At 33.0% G+C, this 24,237-nt stretch overlaps 1 protein-coding gene across 3 annotated transcripts; it reads right to left on the reverse strand.

The window, feature by feature from the left end:
• Positions 1 to 1,659: 1,659 nt before the first annotated feature.
• On the reverse strand, positions 1,660 to 24,237 carry LOC149968877 (uncharacterized). 3 transcript variants are annotated; one of them, XM_090155017.1, is made up of 13 exons: positions 24,039 to 24,237; positions 22,870 to 22,991; positions 18,698 to 18,831; positions 18,360 to 18,627; positions 16,258 to 16,445; positions 15,959 to 16,191; positions 15,697 to 15,900; positions 15,363 to 15,512; positions 14,507 to 15,300; positions 11,403 to 14,434; positions 8,799 to 8,949; positions 7,502 to 7,687; positions 1,660 to 4,845 (listed from the first exon to the last, which is right to left on the reverse strand). In XM_090155017.1, exons 2-13 carry the CDS (start codon positions 22,952 to 22,954, stop codon positions 2,990 to 2,992), a joined length of 7,281 nt encoding a protein of 2,426 aa, XP_090011143.1. In that variant the 5' UTR covers positions 22,955 to 22,991; positions 24,039 to 24,237; the 3' UTR covers positions 1,660 to 2,989. The 3 variants fall into 3 exon arrangements, with proteins under 3 accessions (XP_090011143.1, XP_090011142.1, XP_090011144.1); XM_090155016.1 differs by having other exon boundaries at positions 11,403 to 15,300; XM_090155018.1 differs by lacking the exon at positions 1,660 to 4,845 and adding an exon at positions 7,291 to 7,413 and having other exon boundaries at positions 11,403 to 15,300.

Here is a 24,237-nt window from a genome sequence, read left to right on the forward strand (position 1 = left end):
CAATGTATGAAATATATTTTTCTATCATTTAAAAATATTCTTCTTCAAACTTGGTGAATTTCTATTTATTACAACTTTGGTTATTTTAATAACTTTATAGCCAATATCACTACTTGATTTAATTTTTTTAAAGAGAGCTATTAAAATCTTAAATATCTACTTAACATTAGATTATTTGATAATGAATTACACAATTTAGCTTCTTGTTGGTATTTAATTGTACAATATTTGGAGCGTAAATTATTTGTTACAAGGGAAAAGCTGCCTTATTTTAAATTTAAATACGAATCCTGAATAATTTAGATGAATAAAATATGGAAAATCTTGATAAAATCTTTTAAAAGTGAAAGAAACAAGAAACATATACACAATGAGCAATCACATAATTAGATCATTGTTGCAAAGATAAACATTGCATACACTATCAATGTTATAGTTCTTTTTAACTTATAACACAACACTGCTATTTAGATATTAATTTTTTTTAAATGGTATCATTATTTATTATCATAACTTTTTTTACTTGAGAGATATAGGGGTTGAATTTACATTCTATGGGTCAAAAGAATTCAATGATACCATATGTAACAAAATACACTAATGAGTGTGCCTCAGCGTAACATCTTGACAGGAAGGTTTCCAATAAGACCTATCTTCAATCTATACATGTGAACCAGAAAAATGAAAACATACATCCAGTACTTTTTAAACGCATATTGACCAAGCGAGTGTAATTAAAAGGTTAAGAGTTAACAAGCACAAGTTAAACTTGACTTGATACCAAAATAATTTCAGAGCGCGTTCATTCCTAATGGCACTTCTATAACTTCAATTTCCAATTTAAAAGCTAACAACGTGCATTACATCATGCATTGAAAGCAACACAATTTAAAACATCTCTTGAACAAAATTTCATTAAGACACACTTATGCGTGATTATGTTACATTTGATAATACTGACTGCAATATAATTTATGAGAATTATCCTTTAGGAGACATCATACTTATATTCTCTAGGTTGGTAAATTACTTCAACTGCCATCAAAATTTATGTTAAATATTCTAGTATTCTTTTTTTGGCGCAGTTTTTCCAGCTGATTAGGAATGAAAATGTTAATGCGATAGTAATATTCTAGAATTTGATGTGGTAAATTAACTTAAAACAATTGTTTTCTTACACACAAAGAAACATTAACAAGATTTATTACTACAGTTTTTGGTGGCCATGGTTATAAACATTAACCAGATAACATGATTTTATACAAGTACCAGAACATCCTTAATTTCAAGTAAAAATTTAAAACTTGTAACTATGTTAATCAAAAAGGTAGTTATTAAAAATGTAACAGTGTTCCTACTGTTATTTTGATGAGGAGTTGGACGTTTTTTATTACATTTTATAGTTCTTGTAAAAAAAAGGTTTTTGGAATCTTTGATTCTGTTTAGAAGTTTCAAGGTGATGGTCAAAGCAAGTGGTCACAGTGGTGTAGCCAGGGAGGGCAAAGGGAGCATGTGGCCTCCACAAAACATATGGTTGTTTCAAAAAAAAATTATTTTTTACTTTTCCTGGAGAGGCCACTGAGTCATGCAATTTGGCGGAAAAATGTTATGAGGTAAAAATTCTTTCAAAAGACCACCATTGATTTCCCATAAGTAACTCGCTACCTGAGAGCAAAAGTCAAGTAAGTCGAGATACGTGACTATTGAAATAAATTCAACATAAGAATCCTTGTGTTTTTAAATTAAGGTGACTCAGTACAAAATTTTCAATATATATTTTCACTCTATTTTTATCAATTTTCATTATTAGATTATCATTGTTATTATGCCAGATTTCGATAGGGATTTTCAGACTTGATTGACTCTTGCTCTAAGGTAGCGCACTGTACCATACTCCGCGAAAGGGGAAAATCTCAGCACTCCCCTAAATTGTCTTCCATACACTACCCAGTGCTAGACCACTTGCATTTCCCTTCAAGTAAAGCTTTAAAAATATCTTCACCAATGGTATTTCAAGAATTTACATTTCAATGAATACTGGTAATTTTTATGTATACACTCATCAAGGAAGAACCTAATGAATGGATTTATAAAAAAACTAAACAATCAGTATGAAAACCATGCACTGAACAACTACTGTAATAGATGTGTGTTTTTAAGATTAAAGTTATGAAAAACCTCTATGAAATACTGAATATTGTAAGTTGAGAATTTTAAACCACTCCGTATAAGACTAGTAAAGGTCATGACTATATAATTTTCCTAGAATACCCAAATTATTGCGGAGACAGTACCCTACTGACGAAAGTAGTCAGGCGCAGTTTGGCAGGGAAATGTTGAGATGACAAGCATTTTTCCAGACTTTTACCCCAATGGATGATGCATTGTTACCCATAACTCACCCAAACATAATTCAACTTTTTTTTATCTTACCCCTTGAGAGGCGGTCCAAATTGTCTTCCACCGAAATTGTTCAGTTAAATTCTGTACCTGACCACTTGTATTTATGCTCCATAAATCAGCAAATATCCTTACACAAAGTAATTTTTATATTTTACATTGACAGTGGGATAAATATATGATACAGTGTACACATCCTTAGTTTAGTGGAAAATGGCTTTCATTTAAAACTGCCTCAAGCCTGCGAAGGTATACATTTCATTTTTATAGCCTAGATGAATACTTATCTCTTAAGATATTTATTATATACTTCTGGTATTGCTCATTGAGTATTTTTTCTTGCAATTGTTATAAAATCAGTTATAGGTTGCAAACTTGGATTAGATGATAATGTAAAAGACATTAATTTTATCTCTTTCCAAGTTTACAATCAGACTCATTTCGGTTGATTTAATTAATTTAAACCTATTAACAATAAATTATAAGGTACATAAAAAAGCCAAAGATAATTGTAAAACTACCTTTAAAGATTGATATCACAAAAATTTGGGGAAGTAGACGTAAATAATATAATAAATTTGTGGTCTAGCTAACTAGAGATATCTTGGTTTGTGGAATTGTCCGTTTTCATTTTGGTTATCGACGTTTTGCTCCTGACCTCATTCATTAACCTCACTCTTTCCTCGTTATTGTTTTCGTAATTTAAAATTTCTTTTTCATTATTTATAAAGTTTCCATTTACAATGGTAGAATCTAAAACATTGTCCATATTATTAAACTCACCAACTTTTATTAGGTATTTATCACTTTTTTTGTGATCTTCTTTTGCATCTTCCAAATCAGATTCGCAAATATCAATATCGGAGCTTAAAGCTGGGCTAATGTCATTTAACTTTGGCAGGCTTGATGAACTTTTTGATTCGCTGGATTCGCCCTCAAAACTTAGACTATCTTCTTTAAACTTTAACAAATTACGTTTCTTATCATCATTGTGGGATAATTTGTACTCATCCAAAAGTGCTACAGGTTCTGAAGATGCAATATCAGTTAATGAAAAGCTTCTTTCCATTTCAAAGAGAATTTCATCAATTTCCAGAGGGATATCTTGAGCAGGATCCTTATGATCATTCAAATTATAATTTAATTGCATTTCATTGTAATATTTCTTATTAGGGCTAATGCCAAAATATTTTCCAGGTATATTATCATGAAATTTTGCATGTATTTCATCTCTGTCAAACTCCAAGTCATTACGACATGATAAGCTTAACAACTTTTCTTTCAATGACTCTTCATCTTCACTTTCAGAGATAACATCACTAGTTGACTGAGATATAGACTGCTCTGTGTCTAATGAACTACTTTGGGTAATAGGTACAGCCTGGGTTGTTTTACTGGTGACTTCTTGCGTTTGAGTTTGTGCCTGATAATCAACTTTAGTGTCACCTAATTTTGGTGTAATTTCTTGGACAGGGTTCATCTTATGCGATACTACGGCGGCTTCGGAGTAAAAACTATCATCTGTGCAGTTTGATGGCTCAATAATCTTATTGTTAGAAATTAAAAATTTGGAATCATTTTCAAACTCTTTGTCCTGAAATCTTTCCTGTTTACGGGTGTTATTGATCATTTCTGTTAATGAAATTTTATATTGTTTATTAATGTTACAAATGTCTGGGAGTGAATTTCCATTTCCCCTATCTACATAATTTTCATTGGCTTCAGTCTCCTTCAAATTTTGATTTTCTAAATCCTTTGACCCTGAAAACATATCAGTCACGATTTTACGTACAGGAACTTCAGTGAAACTGCTTAAATCCGATGAGAGCTGTATTGTACTGTTGTTTGCATCGCTAGTCTTTATATGATATGACGACTCGTTATCTGTAAGCTTTGACTGATTCCAATCCTCAGAACTATCATCCAGTTTGAATTCCAACTCTTCAGAATCTGTAAACCTAATATGGGGTTTATATTCCACTGAACTACAACTTTGCTTTATTCCAGAATCAGAATTAAGGGTCAAAATTAAATCTGGGGCTTCTTCCTTACGTGTACAACATTCCTTAACATTGTCATCAATAGAAAATGGATTTTTTGTCATATTTGGTTCATTTCTAGCTTTATTATCCGAGGCTTCAGAAATATCTTTAATGTGCCATTCCACCCCGTTTCCAAGTACTTCAACTTGATTAACATCCACAATTTCATCCATGCAAGGTAAATCTACTGATAAGTCTATTATGAATGGATTTATAGTCTCAAGAATATTATCCACACTGGTAATAATCTCAGGGAAGTCATCAATGGGCCAAGCACCTCCTTCCTCATCAAACTTAACGGATGTCTCCTCTTCTGTGGCATATCTAAGCTGACCTCTTTCTTCTTCTGTTGTTAATGATTTTTCAATTTCAAATTCATTCAGTACAAAACTATCAGTGACACCTATAATGTAATACAAAGATTAAAAACACTACCCAAACAAAATACCACAAATATTGGATTTCCATCCTTTACTTCTCTTCTCTAGTCTGCCTGTCAAATTAGGGCAAAAAACAGAAGCATATCCCGCGTAACGCTATATTTTTTATAAGTAGAAGCATGAATGTATTCATTTCAACCATGAATATCGAACTATATCATTACCCTTTCTACCATCTGGGGCTAAGATGGGCGATTCCTTTCTGCGTTTTATGTAATCACTTGAGCCAATCAGGAGACATAAATTTGCCATTGACTCGATGCACAAAACGTTTACGGGATTGCGCGCTTTAACCGGCGAAGAAAATAACTAGTGATTCTTAGAAAAAAAAAACCCTATTCAGGGTGACCACAGAATATTTTTAATTCCTTTAAAGGAATTATAGGAAATTTATCAGTGAAATACAGGAAAATATATAGGAAGAAAATTGGGGGGAAAAACGAAAATATAGGAAGAAAATTGGAGGGAAAAAGGAAGAAATAGGAGAAAATTTACTATACAATAAGAGAAAACGTTTGTCAAAATTATTTAAACGGGAAATAACATTCAAAATAAAGTTGATAACCGATAGAAATAATCGAAAACTATCGGCAAACAGTGTTGGAAATAAGCATCTTTAAAAACTAGGACAATATGAAGACTTCTAAGGGTGAAATATCAACTATTTTAATTTTTTCAGACTTTTGAGTTTAGACATTGGATTAGAAAAAAGATCAAGACAGATAGAACGGTTAAGCACCACCCAGTTAAATAACAATGGTAAAAATCATAATATAGGCGATTTAAATGTGGGTTGTTACGTTAACATTCCGAACACGCAACCAGTGGAACTGAATGAAAAAGACTTTCGTAATGAAGAGGAAAGTGTTGTTTATGATCATAGTTATTCGCTGGATCCCTCAAACTACAGAAACAAAACCTTGCAGTTATTTAATTTCAAACTCCCAGTTGATTGGCACCTAACATTTTGTAGCGTACATCGTGCATAGCATGGTTTAGTTGGAGCGGTAGTAGTTTTTCTACTGCGGTAGTGGTACAGCTATTTGTTATTAATTAATTAGATAACTTAATGAAGACATTTTTATGGTAAATTCAATTATCTTCTATATCCATTTTGTTACACCAAGTTCATTGTCAGTACGGCATAAACTCTAATGACTAGAAATTCAAGATCAAGAATTCTGCCGTCGGCTACGCCGGGTAACCAGTCCAAGACTCCCCAGGGAAAAATTAGCTCTGGGCTGATTTGCCCCCAAATTTTATGCACCTAGCCCCATGACGCGGCGAGTTCATTTCAATCTAAAACATATCCCGTGGGATGTCGTTGTGTAAAAATTTTTTAGTCTACGCTCAAACTTAATTTTTCTGAAGTCAATAAGAGCTCTATGCTTCATTGTCATAATGAATGATTGCAGGAGCTCAAGGCGATCAGTGCATGATGATTTAAGTTGTATATTTCTGGCTATAAACGCAATTCCACATCAATCCAAACATAGCTATCAGTTATTACTTTGACCAATTGACAACTTATAAATTATAAACTTTATAAACAATTATAAACTTTTGTTTTTTAGCTGCTCAACATGCTAGCACGTTAACTGACTTTTGGATAATGGAAAAAGTAGGTTTTCTTAATGGTGTACATAAAGAATTCCATGGCGATTTCCCTCAGCTTGGTGAAATCTGATTTGTCCTAAGAAGATTCTGCTAAGAAATTGCATAAACAAAAGGAATAGCTAGCTAGGCTAATAACGAAGCCAACACCATGGGATAACACCTAACAAAACGCAAGGTAATGCTGGCTAACGGCTAGGTTTAATTAAACCTTGCGACAGGACAGTTTGTAAGTAATTAAATTTATCAAAAAATTAAATAAATTCCAAGTAAACAGATGTGTATTAAGTTAGCTTTAAGCTGAATGGGCAAACAGACTATTATATGTACTCGACATATTATTACTAAATGGACTTTGTTCAGCAAAATTTAGTGATGTCCATTGGATGAAGGTGAAAGAAAAATTTAAAAAAAGGTTTGAGGTAGCCATAACATGCTAAGACCATATTTTGTGTGGCTTAGCTTCTAAAGCGGCATATTTCGCAACTTTTTGTTTGAGAACAGCAACATTGAACAGTATGACAATGAGGTCACCACTTTTTCGCATACCATCAACAGAGAAATTACTTGTGTGATCTGGTGATGGGCAATACCATTTTCCGTACCCGCTATAGTTAATCTCATTTTCTATAAGCTAGCGCCAGAGAAAAGTATTTACGATTCGCCGCTGCATGATTTCTTTAATTTGCATGTCGAGTATGACAAGAAAACATTTAGAATTGAATGGTATATATATTTTAAATTAGTCATTTATTTTGGACAGTGTATAACAATTTAAAAAGCTTAAAAAGTTTCCCAAAAACTAAACTATGAATTTTACTCGGCATACACATAATTGATACCAAAAGGTTTACTATTTAATTCCAGTTAATTATATTATTTATTGTTCTTCAAATTTTATTTACTCCATGACGCCCCTTTTAAAATACTTAACTTAGTAACAATTGGTTTGGGCCAAAATAAAAATTAATTTAAATATTTTTTATCTGTGAGTTGCAATCTTACCATTGTCAGTCTTTGTCTGACTATCAAGACTATCCAAGAGATCATCTTCGCTAATTCCGATAATACTATACATCATGGTACTGAGATTAACAGGAGCCAATGGCCCAGGTGCTGGTATTTCAATATCATCCATTTCTACAATATCTTCAGGAATTTCTTCATCATCTATGGGTTGAAATTCCCAATCTGAAAAAATGAATTTGAATAAAAAAACATGTTAATACAAAATACCAATAGGCGCTTAAAGAAACCTTCCTCCCAGGAAATGGCCAAGAAGTAATATTTTCAAGGAGTCAGGACCCGCAAGTTATTGATTATATAGTGCTTGTGGAAATAATGGAAACTTTTCACCTGTCATGGGGAATGCTTGGTGCTGTAATAAAGGTGAAACAAGCACTATATAAACAGTGACTTGCAGCTCCTGGCTCTCGGAAATATTACTTGGCGATTTCCTGGGAAGATGATTTATGCAAGCATTTATTGTCTCCCCCCCCCCCCCCCGCCCGCCTGAGCAGAAAAGGGGTAAATCATAAACCTTTTTTTCTTAGGCTATGGGTAAATTTATATAAATTTGACAACAGCGCCTTTTATTGTAGATAATTAGAAATCCATGAAAAATAATAAACAAATGTGGTCAGAACCAGAAACATTATTAGATTGTTTTCTCAACTGTTGAAAAGTCTGAAAAACTAACAAATACCAGGGAAATTATGTTTTGATCAACAAATTAATAATAATACTTTAATAAAATCAAGGAAAAAATGTTCTTTAGAGCAGAATAATCTGATCTTGGTCACGTTTATAGGCCTACCCATCTAGCAGCACCTGGTGGGGTATATTCATCCCAAAAGTAATTAATGACCTAAAATAAAAATACAATATTCTATATAAATATTTATTTTAATAAATTGCATAGTTATAGTTTTTAGTTTATCTAATAATTTGAACCGTCTAGATGGCGCTTGCGTGCAAGATCGAAGAAATAATAATAATAATCAGCTAGGCTAATACCTAAGGCACCACCTTAGGCCTAAGTCATCAAGCGACTTTTAAAGCCATTAATTCAGGTGGCCAGGTTACAATGCGTAGGGGGGTGATGGCAACAGCTCCCTACACTTAATTACCTTTAACCTCGACAAGTTTTTATGGAAAGAGAGCGGTGGAAGGGATGGTAAAGCTGAATAGTAATTTCCTGCGGCAGCTAAAAGCTCCCAATATCCAAACTTATAGTTGAATAATCTTGCTACTATATATTGATATTCCTAAATATTATATGAAAAGATAAAACCAAACTAACCAGCATAGTTGGTGTAATCAACATGCCATGTAAATTCAGTTGCAACTTCATTCCCTTCATCTTCATCTTCACTATCTGACTCCGGGGGATAACTGAAGATGTAAGCAGGTCCCTCTTCATGAAAAGATACACTTTTCTTCATATCTCCAACCTAAAACGTTGAGACGTTAGAAGTATCTTTCGTTAAATCCATAATACCCAAAGTTAATATATACGATAATTTTGAAGCTGAATTTCACCTAATGTGAGTGAACCACCAGGATCTAGTTTAATTAGGGGCCACTTACATAATAGCTTTTTCAATTTTTTAACTTATGGCAATCAATAATAGTATACGCCAAATTATTTCAACCAAATGGGTTTATACCCTCTTCAGATGATGCCTTGAAAACTAAAGTAAATTTCAAAACCAAGGTTGATAAATATAAATAATTAGAATTTCAGAGTTAAAAGTAAATTAAACCCAACTGAAGAGGATATAGGCCTTTAGGGTAATATCTTTGAGAAATTCTGTATATATAAAAAACTGCAGTGAGATGACTCATCAGTTGAGTGTAACTGAACACAGCCCATGGCACAAATTGTTTTTAAAACAACATAACAATAGGCATTCAGCTTTTATTAAATTTGCTTAAACATTTTTTCAATAAAGAAAAGAAAATGGTGCTATATAAAAGTAATAATATAGGAACCCCAAACTCTACCCGAAAAGTGAGGGATCCCCTGGTTTCCAAAATAAAATAAATTTTTAAAATGTGAATAAAACATTTTTTCCCATTTTTTTTCCATAAATCAAATATTTTGCAGGAAAAATATCAAAACAATAGTTTCTTTCATGTGCGCCCATAGGGAATTCTTTCAAATTATTATATTTCAGTAGAAAAACCAGTTTTTCAAGGATTTTCTCTCTCCCCGTTCCTCACTAAAATATCACCTCTTTACAATCCCTACACTAAGCAATTATGAAAATGGAGTTTTGTTTGAGATCTATTTATACACTAAAAAATGAACCAGGGCGAATATCTCAAAATCTGTTTTAGAAACGTTTTTGAAATTTTCAAGTTGTATACAAGATGTAGGGGGAAACCTACTGCGAAAATGTCGATGACCTTAAACCATGCCTTCAAGGTCATCCAGAAACTAACTCGAGAACCGTAAGTCCTACACAGTTGGTTCCAATTAGAAAAGTGTGCCACGTTACTTTTTAAATACAAATAGCTTTGACCTGATCGGATTTGACCAATAGGAAGCCGAGAAATGCTAGATGAAAAACAAGTAGGTTGTTAAGTTGATAACGTGTCAAAAGCGAGGTTCGGGAGCTGATAACTCTAAAGACACTCATGTTAGAATACTGAAATTTGCTACACATCCTCATCAGGATTGAGGGTCTTTAGTTAAAAATTTCAATGACCTTGAACCATGTCTTCAAGGTCATCCAAAAATTAACGTGAGAACCGTAAGTGTTAGAAATTTCGTTAAAATTAGGAAGGTGTTCCACGTCACATTGTAGGTGTAATTAACTTTGATTCGATCGAATTTAACCAATAGGAAGTCAAGGAACTGTTTTTCAAAATCACAAAGGTCGTTAAAATGAAAATTGAAAGAAAACGCACATCATTCGAAACCAATTCATGTTACATCGAAATTTGCTAGACAAACTCATTATGGTGGGAGTTGAAATTCAAGTTTGTAAAATTGAATGACCTTGAAGACGTGGTTTAAGTTGTGAAAACATTATATAGCAATCCATTGGGTTTAGAAACTAGGTTTGAATAGGAAATTTGCTAATCACCACTTTCTCGTCACAGTAGTTTTGAACCATGTCTTCAAAGACATTAAAAAATGACCTTGAGAAATAACTTGAAACTGAATCAAGTTAAACCACGTCTTCAAGGTCATCCAATTTAACAAACTTGAAAAACTCCCACCATAATGAATCAAAGCTAATTAGACCTACGATGTGACATGGAACACTTTTTTAATTGGAACCAAATTTCTAACACTTACGGTTCTCGCGTTAGTTTTTGGATGACCTTGAAGACATGGTTCAAGGTCATTGAAATTTTTAAACTAAAGACCCTCAATCCTGATGAGGATGTGTAGTAAATTTCAGTACTCTAACACGAGTCTCTTTAGAGTTATCAGCTCCCGAACCTCACTTTCGACACGTTATCAACTTAACGACCTTTTTTGTTTTTCATCTAGCATTTCTCGGCTTCCTATTGGTCAAATTCAATCAGGTCAAAGCTATTTGTATTTAAAAAGTCACGTGGAACACTTTTCTAATTGGAACCAACTTCGTAACACTTACGGTTCTCGAGTTACTTTCTGGATGACCTTGAAGACATTGTTCAAGGTCATCGACATTTTTGCAGTAGGTTTCCCCCTACACACTATGAGAAATGCAAATTTCAAATTCGTACCTAAAACAGATTTTGGGATATTCGCCCTGGTTATTTTTTAGTCGACACCCTGTATAGTAAATTATACCAGCGGGTCTGGTAGCAAACATAATAAGTTTTTATTGCATTTATGATAAACCTCAAAATATTCACAAAAAAATTTTAAATACCAAAACATTACGGTTAATATTAAATTTCTTACTTTTTTCTCTGGTGATTTTATGGCACTTTTTGTTGGAGTTAAAGTAGAATCCCAAGCAGTAGAAAATATTTTAACAGGACTTGCGGGAATGTTATCAGAATTAATTTTAGATTCTTCTTCTGGCACAGGAGAGATGCAGTTTTCATCTTTATCGACAAGATCATCATTAGAACATTCAAAACTTCCTGATGTAGAAGATTCAGAGGTTCCAGTGCTGCTCGTGTCATCAGTCTCACTATCAAAATCGGGAGTGTACAAAACATCTTCACGTTTCTCATGAGGTGAAATGAAATCATCCTCATCAGTTTCTGAGGCAGTTTGAGAATTGTTTTCTCGATAATCCTTAAAATCTAACATTGAAGTTCCGGGTCTTTGAATGTCTTGAGTTTCATAATCTTCATTATCATAATCGTCAAAGCCATCATCAGTTTCAGCACCTGCTAAATACTCTTCACCTTCAAAGATTAATACTGGAGGGCGTAATTCAACTTGAGGGTGATTTTCTTGAGAATCTGAGCTTTTAGCACCAAAATTAGTGGAACATTCTTCTTCAGCACACGAGCAAGTGTCAGAAATTGATTTATCCAAATCTTCTTGACTGTTAAAGCCATAATCGTTAATCTTCATACGCATTCCACCATTAATGAAACCATTTCCAGGCGAAACATTATTGGATAAATTAGAATCGCCACTATATGATGGTGACGTCGCATTTGAGCCACCTTCAAATTCTTCAACTATACTTTCAAGTTTAGTTGGACCATAGTAGTTGTCAGGATCATAAACTTCATTTACGTATAACTGTCTGTCATAATAAGAAATATTCTCTTCACCCATAGCCAACGATAACCTTTCTTTGGAATCTAACATAACCGCTTCATTAGTTTCCGTGTCTATTATCAATACCTCATCATCTAAATAATCTTTCATGTCATCTGAACAATGAGCCCCTTGATTAATATCATCTAAAATAATGCTGTTATCATCATCATCAGCCATTGAAGAATATTTTCCACTATCTTCAATGGGACTAAACATTGATGGATTAGTTTCAATGTCTTCCTCGCTATAAGCAGGATTGTCATTTCCACCTGCAGTATCGTCCAAACATGATAGAATATCTTCTAACTGATATTCTTGGCAGCTTTTATTGAACTGAGAGTTTGGGTTGATTTGTCTTGAAGCCTGAGCACCATCTTCAGAAATATCTTCAACGATGCTTTCTTCGTCATAGTAAGTTGAGTTAGTAACTGATTTATCTTCATAACTTGGTGGTGGGTGAAACCATGACGCGTGTTTAGAGTTAATATACAGGAATGAATTGCTAGATATTTCTGGGTTACTTTGTTCAAACTCACTGTTGAGGTACGAACTGTTGTGGCAGTTCGCCTTGTTACTACTTAACGAAAAGGAGTCACACGTAAGATCATGGTGTCTTTTCTCTGCATTACTTAAAATAACTGAGTCATTGTTTATTTTTGAACACTGGGACGCAACTTGAGGTTTCTCATAGGGAATGGAATTAAGCTCTCTACTCAGTACAATACCATTAAGTTCTTTTTCGAAAGCGAAACTAGCTAATTGAGTTTTGTAATTTGGTCTGCAATTACCTTCGTCAGATTGCATGAAAAGCGTTTCATTGAAACAATCTTTATCAAGCTTTAAATTTTCAGATGAAGGTACGGATAACATGGATGGACTGTTCTCTGAAGGAGTGGACTCGCTAAAGCCATAGATTAATTCAGAATTGATTGCTTCAACAAAGTTCTGGTCCTCGTCATTCTCTTGACTTAAATAGCCTAGCTGCTGTTCGAAAGATTCATCAGCCATATCAGATTCACTATTCTGCTCATCATTGATCGTTGGCGTATCGGAATGGCACGTATTATATAATGTATCTGTATCTTCACATAAAGTTATTTCAATAAATGGCAATACACTTTCTTCTTCTAATTTCAAAGATTCATCCAAGTTTGAATGATCACAAGCTGTGTAATATGTTGCACCTAAGCTTGATTCTGATAGTGATTTGGAAGGTTTAGATACATCCTTTTTGGGTGTGCTACTTTTACGCATCCTTGATTCGGAACCATCGTAACCTTCACCTAAACTTTCTAAATCTGAGTCACTAAAAAAATTTACTTCCATCTCATCAGTACATCCCTGAACTATATCATCTTCATCTTCAGAATTTATTTCGGAATTAAATGTGTTGCCATTGGATTCTTGAAACACTTCTTCGCACGCATTTAAACTATTTACATCGCTGCTTGTATTGTCTTTTAAATTATCCGATTGACTATGGGTAGCATCAAGGCTAAGTGAGAGGTAATTTGTGCTAGAGGTTTCGATATTAGGTTTAATAACATCATTATTCAACGTACATCTGAAATCACAACCATTTTTCGTCAGAACATTATCTTCAATCGGGATACTTTTGGTGGGTTTTGTTAGTAGGGATGGTTGATCTGTATCCAGTGTGTTAGTTTTGCTAGCACTATCCGAGAATAAATTGCCACCATTACCCCCAATAGCCATGCTTGTAGTGCTACCAGGATTACCATAGGTAAGAGGTTCATTAAGTATAGACAGAAGAGTGGACGAATCACTTGTGAAAGAAGAAACAAAGGCTTGGGGAGAAGCAATTGTACTTACGTACTCTTCCGTACTGCTTTCTCCTATAAGAGATGGTTCATTTTTGACTAAATTTGTGTGACTAGATACGCTTGATATACTAGGGATATTATTTATCGGAGATTGTGGAGAACACACATCGTCCATTTTTGAGCTTAGAGTAGACGAGGAACTTTCGGATTCCAAAACAATGGCACTATCCCTATGTGGTTCTTTTTCGGGGAATTTTATTTTTGGTGATATTTTTGAATTTATTTTATTAATTTTGTTATCTAACTCCTTCGGTTGATTGGGATCAGACATTAAATTATTTTCTGCTTCAATAACTTCATTAAACTCCACGACTTTCGCTTCCAGACTCATTTTTTCTTTTTCTCCACTGGTCAGTAAGTGATCTTCTAGAATGTTTGACGAACCTTTTGTTAAAACCAAATCTGGTAAATCGGTTTTGGAACTTCCATCTAGTTTACCAAGATCACCAATCAAATGTGCGTGTAAGGAGTCATCACTACTGTCCTTAGGCAGTGTTTCACCAGTCTCGGTATTAACATCAGTCAACGTTGTTGCACTACCATTTTTAGGCTCAGATTTTACTAATGAAGCACTCATGTCATTTTTGAACTCCATATCCTCGTCACCGCTTTCATTCCTCTCAGGGGTTGTATCTTTCGACACTTCAGAGGAGGTTACCTCACCAGCTAAAAATTCATCTAGATCTTTAATAGCTTCACATATCTGATCATTAATTACTTTGTCATCAATTTGATCATTGCTCTCCTTCATCTTTTTATTATTATAGTTAGTGGGGCTGTTAATTACATTAAGAGGATCCCAATCCAGCTCTCTCTCCAAGCTGTTGTGTAAAGCCAAATCTTCTAAGCTTCCTCTAAGATTCTGCAAACTTGGTGAAATTGTTTTTCCAAAATTCGCTTCAAAACTTTGGGTTAGAGAGCAGCGAGAAGAGGACGTTTCCCTTAAAGAAGAAACATCAAAATCTGATGACAAGAAATTATCTCTATTTTTCTCCACTTTCAAAAACTGATTTGGAACAAAGTCACTTTCAAAAGTCAGAGCAAGATCGAAAGATACAGGATTTAAATTATGCTCTCGGACTACAGGCTGTAGTGCGTTCCAGCGAGTTTCAAAAGCAACAGAGTCAGAAGCAACATCTTTGTTTTCAAACAGATGATCTAACAACAATGAAACTTTGTGGACCGATGGTCGATCTCGAGGAAGATTCCAACAAAGTTTCATAACTTGCCACCTTATAGAAAAATTACACTAGTTAAATAATTGTCACTTCACTATTATTAATATTAAACTTACAGCTGATCTTTGTGAAGGCACGGTGTCTTTGGTTGTTCTAGAGTTAGTATTTGTTGGACAATAGCTTTTTGTAATACTTCTTCATCACTAAATTCCATATAAGGTAATTTACCTAATTCAATCATTTCCCACAATAAAACACCAAATGACCTACAAAAGATTCATTATATTAAAGCGCAGTCAAGATGTTACTATTATTTAAGTGGCAAAGTTAAATACAGTAAATATTTTACTTTATATGAAAAAAATCAGTAAACAGTTTGGTTTTTAAATACATAAGTTGCACAGAAGGCGCACTTAATAAGGAAATAGCTCTTATGAAATGGAATCATACCATATGTTGGCCTCTTGAGTTAAATCTTTGGTTCGAATAGCATTATCAGAGTAGACTAGAGATTCAGGAGAACACCATCTTATTGGCAATGCAATGTCACCAACGCAATAATAATCTTCTTTGAAGGCATTCACTGAAATGCCATAATCACCAATTTTTATGACGTGATCATGGCTTACTAAACAATTTCTCGCAGCGAGATCACTAAATGATAAAAAACTGTTAATAAAAGAAAAAAAGGGATCAACTCAATGAAACATACGTGTGCAATATGTTGTTTTCATGCATGTGCTTTAATCCTTTCGCTACATGGCAAGCAGCTCGCAATAATTGACCACCTTGAAGTAAAGATTCAGGATTGCTTCGATGTTGAATTAGGTAACTTTTAAGGTCCATTAGGCTGTGCTCCAAAATAACAAGAAAGGGATCCACTTCCAAACACCGACCGAGCAGTTTTAAAACATTCGGATGTTTTAGATCTCTGAATAAACGCACCTTTGAAAAATATACCAATGGAAATTAGGGATACTTCTTATTGACTTCCATATTTTGAAGGAATACCTCGTGAAGAAAATATATATGTTCGGATGGTGATGCATCTTCGCGTAATATTTTGACTACCACTTGGGTTTTTTTCTCTTCCGGAATAATTTGCTGGGCTTCACCTTCCACAACTTGACCAAACCAACCACTTCCCACTTCACTGAAATATTGCAGTTGACTCCTTGGGAAATTGCAGTGTGGGTCATCTACATATAATAGAAACACAAGTTCAGTACAAAAACAATTTGTACAAAGATTTGTATACATTAAATTTAAATTAAATTGATTACCAGAAATAATTTAGCTTTAAAAAGTATTAAGTTAATTATTCCAGCCAATCCTTTATTGAAGCCTTATTGAGATAAAGAGCAATATATATCCCTTACCAAAAATAAGTTGGTTTTTAGTTGGTATTCACATTTAAGTTGATATTAAGTTGGTTTTAAGTTGGTTTTAAAAGGTCAGCATATTTCAGTAAACTAGTTAAGTTGGTAATAAGTTGGTTTTAAGTTGGTGGGAAAATGCCTTTTTCTTTAAGTTGGTTTTTAGTGGTCAGAAAATGACATTATTTGTAAGTTGGTTTTAAGTAGGTTTTAAGTTGGTATTTAGTTGGTTTTAAGTTGGTATTTGTCTCAAATACCAACTTAAAGTATTTCCTAGACCACTTATTTTTTGGTAAGGGATATGGGTTTAAATTGACAAATCTGTTAACAATTTCTACAACTTACAAGTGGCAGGAATTTGAAATTAGTTAATCCAACAAACCTTATTCTTTATACACCCTTTACGAAAAAACTAATTTCTTAATATAGAATAGCATTGTTATAAAAAATATATTTTCATTAAAGGGATAATGAAAAGCCTATATCACCTATATTTAATCGATTCCTACTCCTAAAAGAAGTACAAAAATGATACTCTTGTTATGATACAATTTAAATTCAATTTTTGATTTAGTTAAAAACAAGCTCTCTACCTTGATTTCTCAAATTCTTCATCAACGCGAGAACGGTCAATGGGAAGAGATTTTGGCGCAACGCCACTTCTGCCAATGGGAGAGCGGGCTTTATCTTAATTTCCAGAAAAGACGGGAGCCATCCTAAAAGCCACTGCGGCTCGCTAAGCCTAGCTCTTGTGTTTTGATATTTTTTGTAGGTTATTGAATTATTCCTTGAATTTCTCAGGTTACACTCGCTAAATTTTGGAAATTTATTATAATTAGTAGCTAGTTAGTTACGTTTTCGAAAGGTTTTGGTTTCATCTTCGTTTTTACAATTTCAATATTGCAATATTGTTTTATAAAAATTAGTACTTTTTTGAATTTCTTCGGTAAGTGAATTTGGCTATTAACTTTTTCGATTATTAATTAGATTGTTTAGTTCTACTTTGGTTTTAGATTAAACTCTGAAATGAGTTGTGCAGTTTTTAACTGTGAAAATTCTCGACAAAATACTGTAAGCTGAGAAATTCAAGGTACAATTCAATAACAAAAAAACATCAAAAAAGAAGAGCTAGGCTTAGCGAGTTGCAGCGGCTTTAAGGATGGCTCCTGTCTTTTCGGGAAACGAACATAAAGCGCACTCTCCCATTGGCAGAAGTGGCATTGCGCCAAAATCTCTTCCCATTGGCCGTCCTCGTGTTGGCGGAGAATTTGAGAAATTTTAACTAAATCAAAAATTAATTTAAATTATCTTGTAACGTGAGTATCATTTTTTGCACTTCTTTTAGGAGTAGGAATCGATAAAATATGGGTTATATAGGCTTTTCATTATCCCTTTAACAAATTATATGAAGCTTAAAAGTTTGAATTTAAAAAAATATTTTTTCAAACATTTACTCGAAATGCGAGGTCAAATCATGTTTTATATTACTATTATAAAAAGTTAAAAGTTCTCTAGTAAAAGCTTAACTGCTTTGTGTGTTCAATATTTATCGAATATATTAGACATGAAATTTGAATGACATCATTTTTTTAACAAAAATTTTTGGACTAGCGATGTTGGGGAAAATGAAAATGCACATTAATATAAGTAATTTCAGGGGTTAAAATGGTTATAAACATTTATATAAGATATAAATGAAGATTTCAAAATATAAGTAGTAGAAATGATGATACTAACCAAACCAATCATGAAGAGAAAGACCCTTGTTTACGTCTGAGCTGAAATAGGCAGGCTTTGGAAAATAACCTGCCACTGGACTGCTGAATTTGCGCAGCCTTATGTCAGGTAATGGTTCAAACGTTACAGCATCGTCATGGTTCAAATTCACTGGTTGTTTCAATACAGCATGAGGAGGAGGGAATATTGCAAACTCTGATTCCATGACACCTTCAGCATTGTTGCTATGTTGAGGAAGTGGTATGCCATTTGACGGGAGGCTGACGCTCTGATAAAAACCATGAAAATAGATTTTATTTAACACTATTTTGGTGGGACCTAAATGTGTTATTAATTACTTTGAATCTCTGCTGTTGACAGCAAATGCAGCCAAAGAATACAATAGCAAGCGAAACAATAGTTCCCACAGCAAATACAGTAGTCAATGCCGTTTTCAGAGCTGATGATGTTGTAGAAATACCAGACTGATCATCTAAGAGCAAAGATTGTTCAATCAATTAATGCATCCACAAAAAAATTTAAACAAATCAACTTTGCTAAAAGGAACAGCACCACTGTGGAGATGGAAGTAATTTTTAAATGCTGTACTTTAAAGGGATCAGGAAAAAAGCCGGCTTTTTTTGGAAAATCCAGACCAGTGGTTTTAATTGGCTATAACCAGTTTTTATCGGTTATAACCGGCTAAATTATAAACAGTACCTTTTACTTATGTAAGTAGAAATTGTCTGCAGTTATTGTCGTAAATAAAAAACTAAACAAAGCGAAATAACTATATAAAATAACTGAATTATTTTGATTTCCTCTGGAAATTCCCACTAGTTTTTGTGTATGACGCACTGACAAAAGCGAGGCAGAGAACTTTGGAGCTTTAAACCTACCGAAAAACTGGTAAAAGTAAACCGGTTTCTAAATATGAAACAAAAAATAAACTAAATTTCTAAACAAAAACTATTCATTTACTAAAATATTCATATTGTAATTTTTTTTAAAACAGCCAAAAAAATCTGGATTTTTTCAAGTGGCTATAACCGGATTTAGCCAGATGGCTATAACCGGTATGGCTGGTTCTATGCCAACCAGTATCAAGATTATAAGGATTTTATGAGAAAGTTTTAAGAATTATCATTATCATGTCAGCATTACAAATTTAATGATATGGAAATATTAGGAAAAAAATCTGCAGTAGATATGCAGAGCAATATAAAAAAAGAATTCAGCCAATAAACCTTTGTAACAATACAAATCAATGACTCTTCAAACACTACCAGTTTAAATATTAAATTATCAAGTACCCTATTCTGACAAGGCTTATAGTAAACCAAAGTATTTTTCTGATTTTTTCATGCATATTTTAGAATAAAAAATTAACTTTGGTTTCATAAACAGCCTAAGCAGGGTTTTATTAGCCTAATCTGAAATGGCTATTATGTTTCTGGAAAAAAATTCTACTATCAATGTCAAAGAAAGAAATTGTGCCCACACTTAACGATTAATTTTTCAGCAGTTTGAAAGGGTCTATGTGGGCATCTAACAATATCCTTTTAGTTGTCACTGTAGTAAGTTATTGCATAATTTACGTGGCATAAAAATATAGTTACTATCGCATTACCATCAGCCAATAAGCTAAGTAGACTTAGGGGCCCAGAACTTGCTAAAACATTGGGGTTCCTTAGACAAAGGGAGAGCCATTAAAGCTCAAGTCTAAGGGCCCAGGTAGATATTATTTCGTCACAGGATGCCTTGCGCAAGCATTTTTAGGGATCTACAATGGAAAGAAGAGGCACCTCATTATAATAGATGCAACTTTTATGATAGTCTTCAGTTTGACTTGATTTTTGGCTTGCAACATTTTATAGCCAACTAAAGATTTTTTAGTGAACGTTCATTAGAATATGGCTATAATATTTCTCACATAAATTTTTTACAGAAAAGTGTTTAATGAGACTTAAAGAAAATATTAAAATCTAAAAAAATAACTATGAATGAAGATAAAACAGTGTATAAGAAGACAACCAATTTCAAATGAAACTAGCTCAACCATAAAGAATACATCAATAAAAACGGTTAAAAGCTTTAAATACCTTGGTATTATAATAGATGAAGAACTGACATGGGGTGAACATATAGAAACTCTAATTTCAAAATCAAACCAATGGCTGGGCATTCTTAGACCTTTATATAGAACCCTGGAGACAAAAACCATCGATCTTCTTTATAATTCGCTAATTTTGCCACTCTTTAACTATGGAGATATTTTTTACAACTCTGCAAATTGAATGCTTTTAAATAAACTCCAAATTGCTCACAATAATGGCTCAAGATTTATCGCTAAAAAGGATATGTTTGCCTCTGCATCAAATACTCTCTGGTTGACTCTGAACCAACACTATATATTTAACCTTTGTGGTATGATGTATAAAATCATTAACTCAGCTTGTCCTACTTATTTGCATGAACTTTTCAGAAAGCCAAGAGACATAATTCACACCAAATCAACAAGAGCTAGTGCTCCTAACTTCTTTGTTGAAGACCTACAGACTTCCTTGCGACACAGAAGCACAAAATGCCGCGGAATAAATCTGTGGAATAATCTGCCAACTGCTATAAAGAAACTAAAAACTATGTGAATTTAAACACCATTTGCGTCTACATATTTTAAAAGACAAGTGATTTCTATTTAAATTTAAACTCTTAATTAATTATAGAAATTGTTTTAATTTATTGTTACGGGCCTCCTTGTAAATCTGTCATGTACTGAAGGTGAAACCCAATAAAAGCATTTTATTATTATTATTATTATATAGTAATTAAAGAAAGATCAGTCTACATAAATGTTGCCTGACCTTAATTAAATAATGTTTATCTTAAACTAAGCCTCAATCTTTTCATTATTATTGTGGTTTTTATGAAACACGTACTGCATTCAATATAAATAATAACTATGAAATAATACATTAACCTAAAAAAACTAGAGAATGCGCAGAGATGAAATTAGAAAAAAGCTGCTCAAATACAAATGACAATGTGGGTCATGACTCAAGTTTCTCATTTCAAGAGACCTTGGCAATATTGACACGAGTATATTGAAATTTGTATCATACAGATAATTTTATTAATTCACACGCTATTTACATTACCAAGTACATATTTAGATTTATCTGAGATGCAAGACTTAAATTTAAATTTGAAATTTCTATTTAACAATTAGTAGGCAGAAACCAGATATAAAATGTTTTTTCCCCAACAGAATATTTGAGAATTTACCAATTATTTTCAATTTAATAATAATAATAGTAAACAGCAATAATCAGCTAGGCTAATACCCAAGGCACCACCTGAGGCCCAAATCATCTAGCAACTATTAATGCCTTTAAACAAATGGTAAAATATTAGTTTCCCACGAAATAATTTAGACTTGTAAGTTGAAAAGTTCTCAGATAAGCCTAAATACAACTTAAATATTACTAATTACTAATATTGCATAAAAAACTATTAATTACTACAAAAATGTCTTTATTGGATAGAGATGTCTAAAAAAATACCAAAACATACTACAGGCACTTTAATTAATGATCAATGGTTTTAAAAATATTTTCAAGTTCTAAACAAAACTAATAAGTAACTTAGATTTCTGATTTCTATGACACTAAATAAGCTCTCAACTAGAAGACACACACAAGGAATCTAAGAGACCAAGTAATTTTAATTAAATTCAACGACTTAGATCTTTGAAAAGGAGTTCATACGAATGTTTAATTTACCATTTTTAAAAACCAAGGAGTACATTAAAAGGTGAAATTGCTCAGTTTTACCGGGGAAACCTCATCATGACATGCAAAAATTGACTTTTGAATACAGCAAAACAAATTTCATTGAAAACACGATTTGGAGAGCAATAGAAAGAATGCATCACATTTTCTTTTAATAAAAAAGGTGGTGAAGCAGATGGGTAACAATAAAAGATATTATGTAATGGTTAAAGCACAACGCAAGTCATGATGAAGGTGGGAATTGTATCTTATAGATGAAATCTGTATCTGTGCATGAGCCAGTCCCATTTCATTCCCCCACTACCTCAAATCCAGGCGTTCTCTTGCTCTCAGTCATCTCAAAAGTTTCCTTTACCGCACCAGAGGCGCATGCTCAGATGTGGTTTTTATCTTTAAGATATGATACATTTATCTCCCCTGCATCACGACTTGCACTCCCCTTTAATGGTTATTTGTACAGTCAGTATACTTGAGCTAATAGTACCCGAAACAAATGTTATAAATTACTTCGATTATGAAGGTGGGAAATTGCATGGCGGAAAGCCACTGCCAAATCAATACACATTTTTAATAAAGTGAAATATAATAATACTAAAATCGTAGTCTGAAAAATGAGCTTGATTGATCAACAGATCCTGCTTGAATGAACAGGATTAGGAATTTTATCTTATAATTTAAACTTTACTATATAAGCACGTTAAAGCTGCTTTTATGCATTTGAATACACACAAAAATCTTACTTAAGCCATGAGGAGCTGAAGAGACGAGCGCAATAAAAAAAATTTCCAAAAACAAAATTTTTCCATTTGATATCATAGCAGCCATTTTGAAATTCTACGTTTTTGGATCAGATCATTTTTCTCTAGAAAATGAAACAAAATATTATCTAAAAATATCGCGAAAAAATATTAATAAGATAATGATGGTAATAACATAATTTCTCATAAGAATGTCACAAAAATAAATTTCTTGATAAACTTTGTTTAAATTATATGTGACATAAATTACATAACTTCTAACGCATAATGAAATTAGCACTTTGGCATAATCACCTATAGGGAGTGGGTTTGAAAGCACATTAAATGAAAACTAGCGTCTCTCAATCACAAGATTAAACTTTGATCTTTCAAGTTTTTAATTTAAGTGTTTTAATCTTTCAAGATCAGAGTATAACAAGGTTTCGTTAAACTTTGTTATACAGAGGCACAATTATAGAGATTACGTTACGTATTAATTTATCATATATTTAAAACTTTAATGTATTTTGGCACAGTAAAGAGCATTTTAGAAAAAGTAATTAAGTCTCAACTTCTAAAGATTAGCAAAATCTTGGCTAAAACAAACGACAACAGTTTGCGAACTGGCCACAAGAGAATGAAAGGATCAATGACTATTGAAATCTATGTTTAGGACTGCAGTTTAAAAGAGGACCTATTGACTATTTCACAGTAGTGGTGTCTTCTGCATTGCTCTAAAGACGCTCTTTAATATGTTATTTAAGACTCGACTCAGCTAGTCCAGAATTTAGATGATCAGTAAATCTTAAAACCAATTTTTTTAACTTTAAAATTAGACTGAAAGAAATTTAACAGATCAATAGTGTGTTTGCGACGAATTTTTTAGAATACAGCATTTTTCGCCAATTAAAATCCTTTTCTTTTTTAAATATACCTGGACCATAGCATGGGCCTTGATGAAAACTTAGAAAATGTACAGTATACTTAGGTATATCAAATAGCACAGTTATAAATATTTCCCCGCTCAAAACCACAAAAATAAAAATATTTCATTTAAACAATATTTCCACGCAATAGCAACGGTAATTGTCTAATTTAGTAAAGTTCTCAGTAAATTTGGGTGTCCAAGGTTTAGCAAAATTACACAGTCGCCAGTCACAGGCAAAACTTACTTAAAGCCTTTGCATTACACGTAGTCCTTGGAAATTCAGCAATAAGTCAGTACACAAAAATTAACAAACTAAACGTGCCAAATCAATACAACTTCATCTAACATGGCTTTTTAATGCAAAATTAATGGTATTGGTAATATCATTTTTTCAATAGAGAACACAATGCTCGCTTGTTGCTCACAGCTGCAATGATCCTACG

This window comes from Leiobunum rupestre, chromosome 1, assembly GCF_980474605.1.
Source record: "Leiobunum rupestre chromosome 1, qqLeiRupe1.1.hap1, whole genome shotgun sequence".
In the NCBI taxonomy this organism is placed as follows: domain Eukaryota; kingdom Metazoa; phylum Arthropoda; class Arachnida; order Opiliones; family Sclerosomatidae; genus Leiobunum; species Leiobunum rupestre.

Coding starts and splice junctions, on each gene's coding strand:
- LOC149968877 (XM_090155016.1), bottom strand. CDS start 22,954: ATGGCTGCTATGATATCAAATGGAAAAATTTTGTTTTTGGAAATTTTT. Junction 15,901..15,958: donor GAAAACAACATATTGCACAC/GTATGTTTCATT, acceptor TTTATCATTTAG/TGATCTCGCTGCGAGAAATT. Junction 8,950..11,402: donor TAAAATCACCAGAGAAAAAA/GTAAGAAATTTA, acceptor TCAACGTTTTAG/GTTGGAGATATGAAGAAAAG.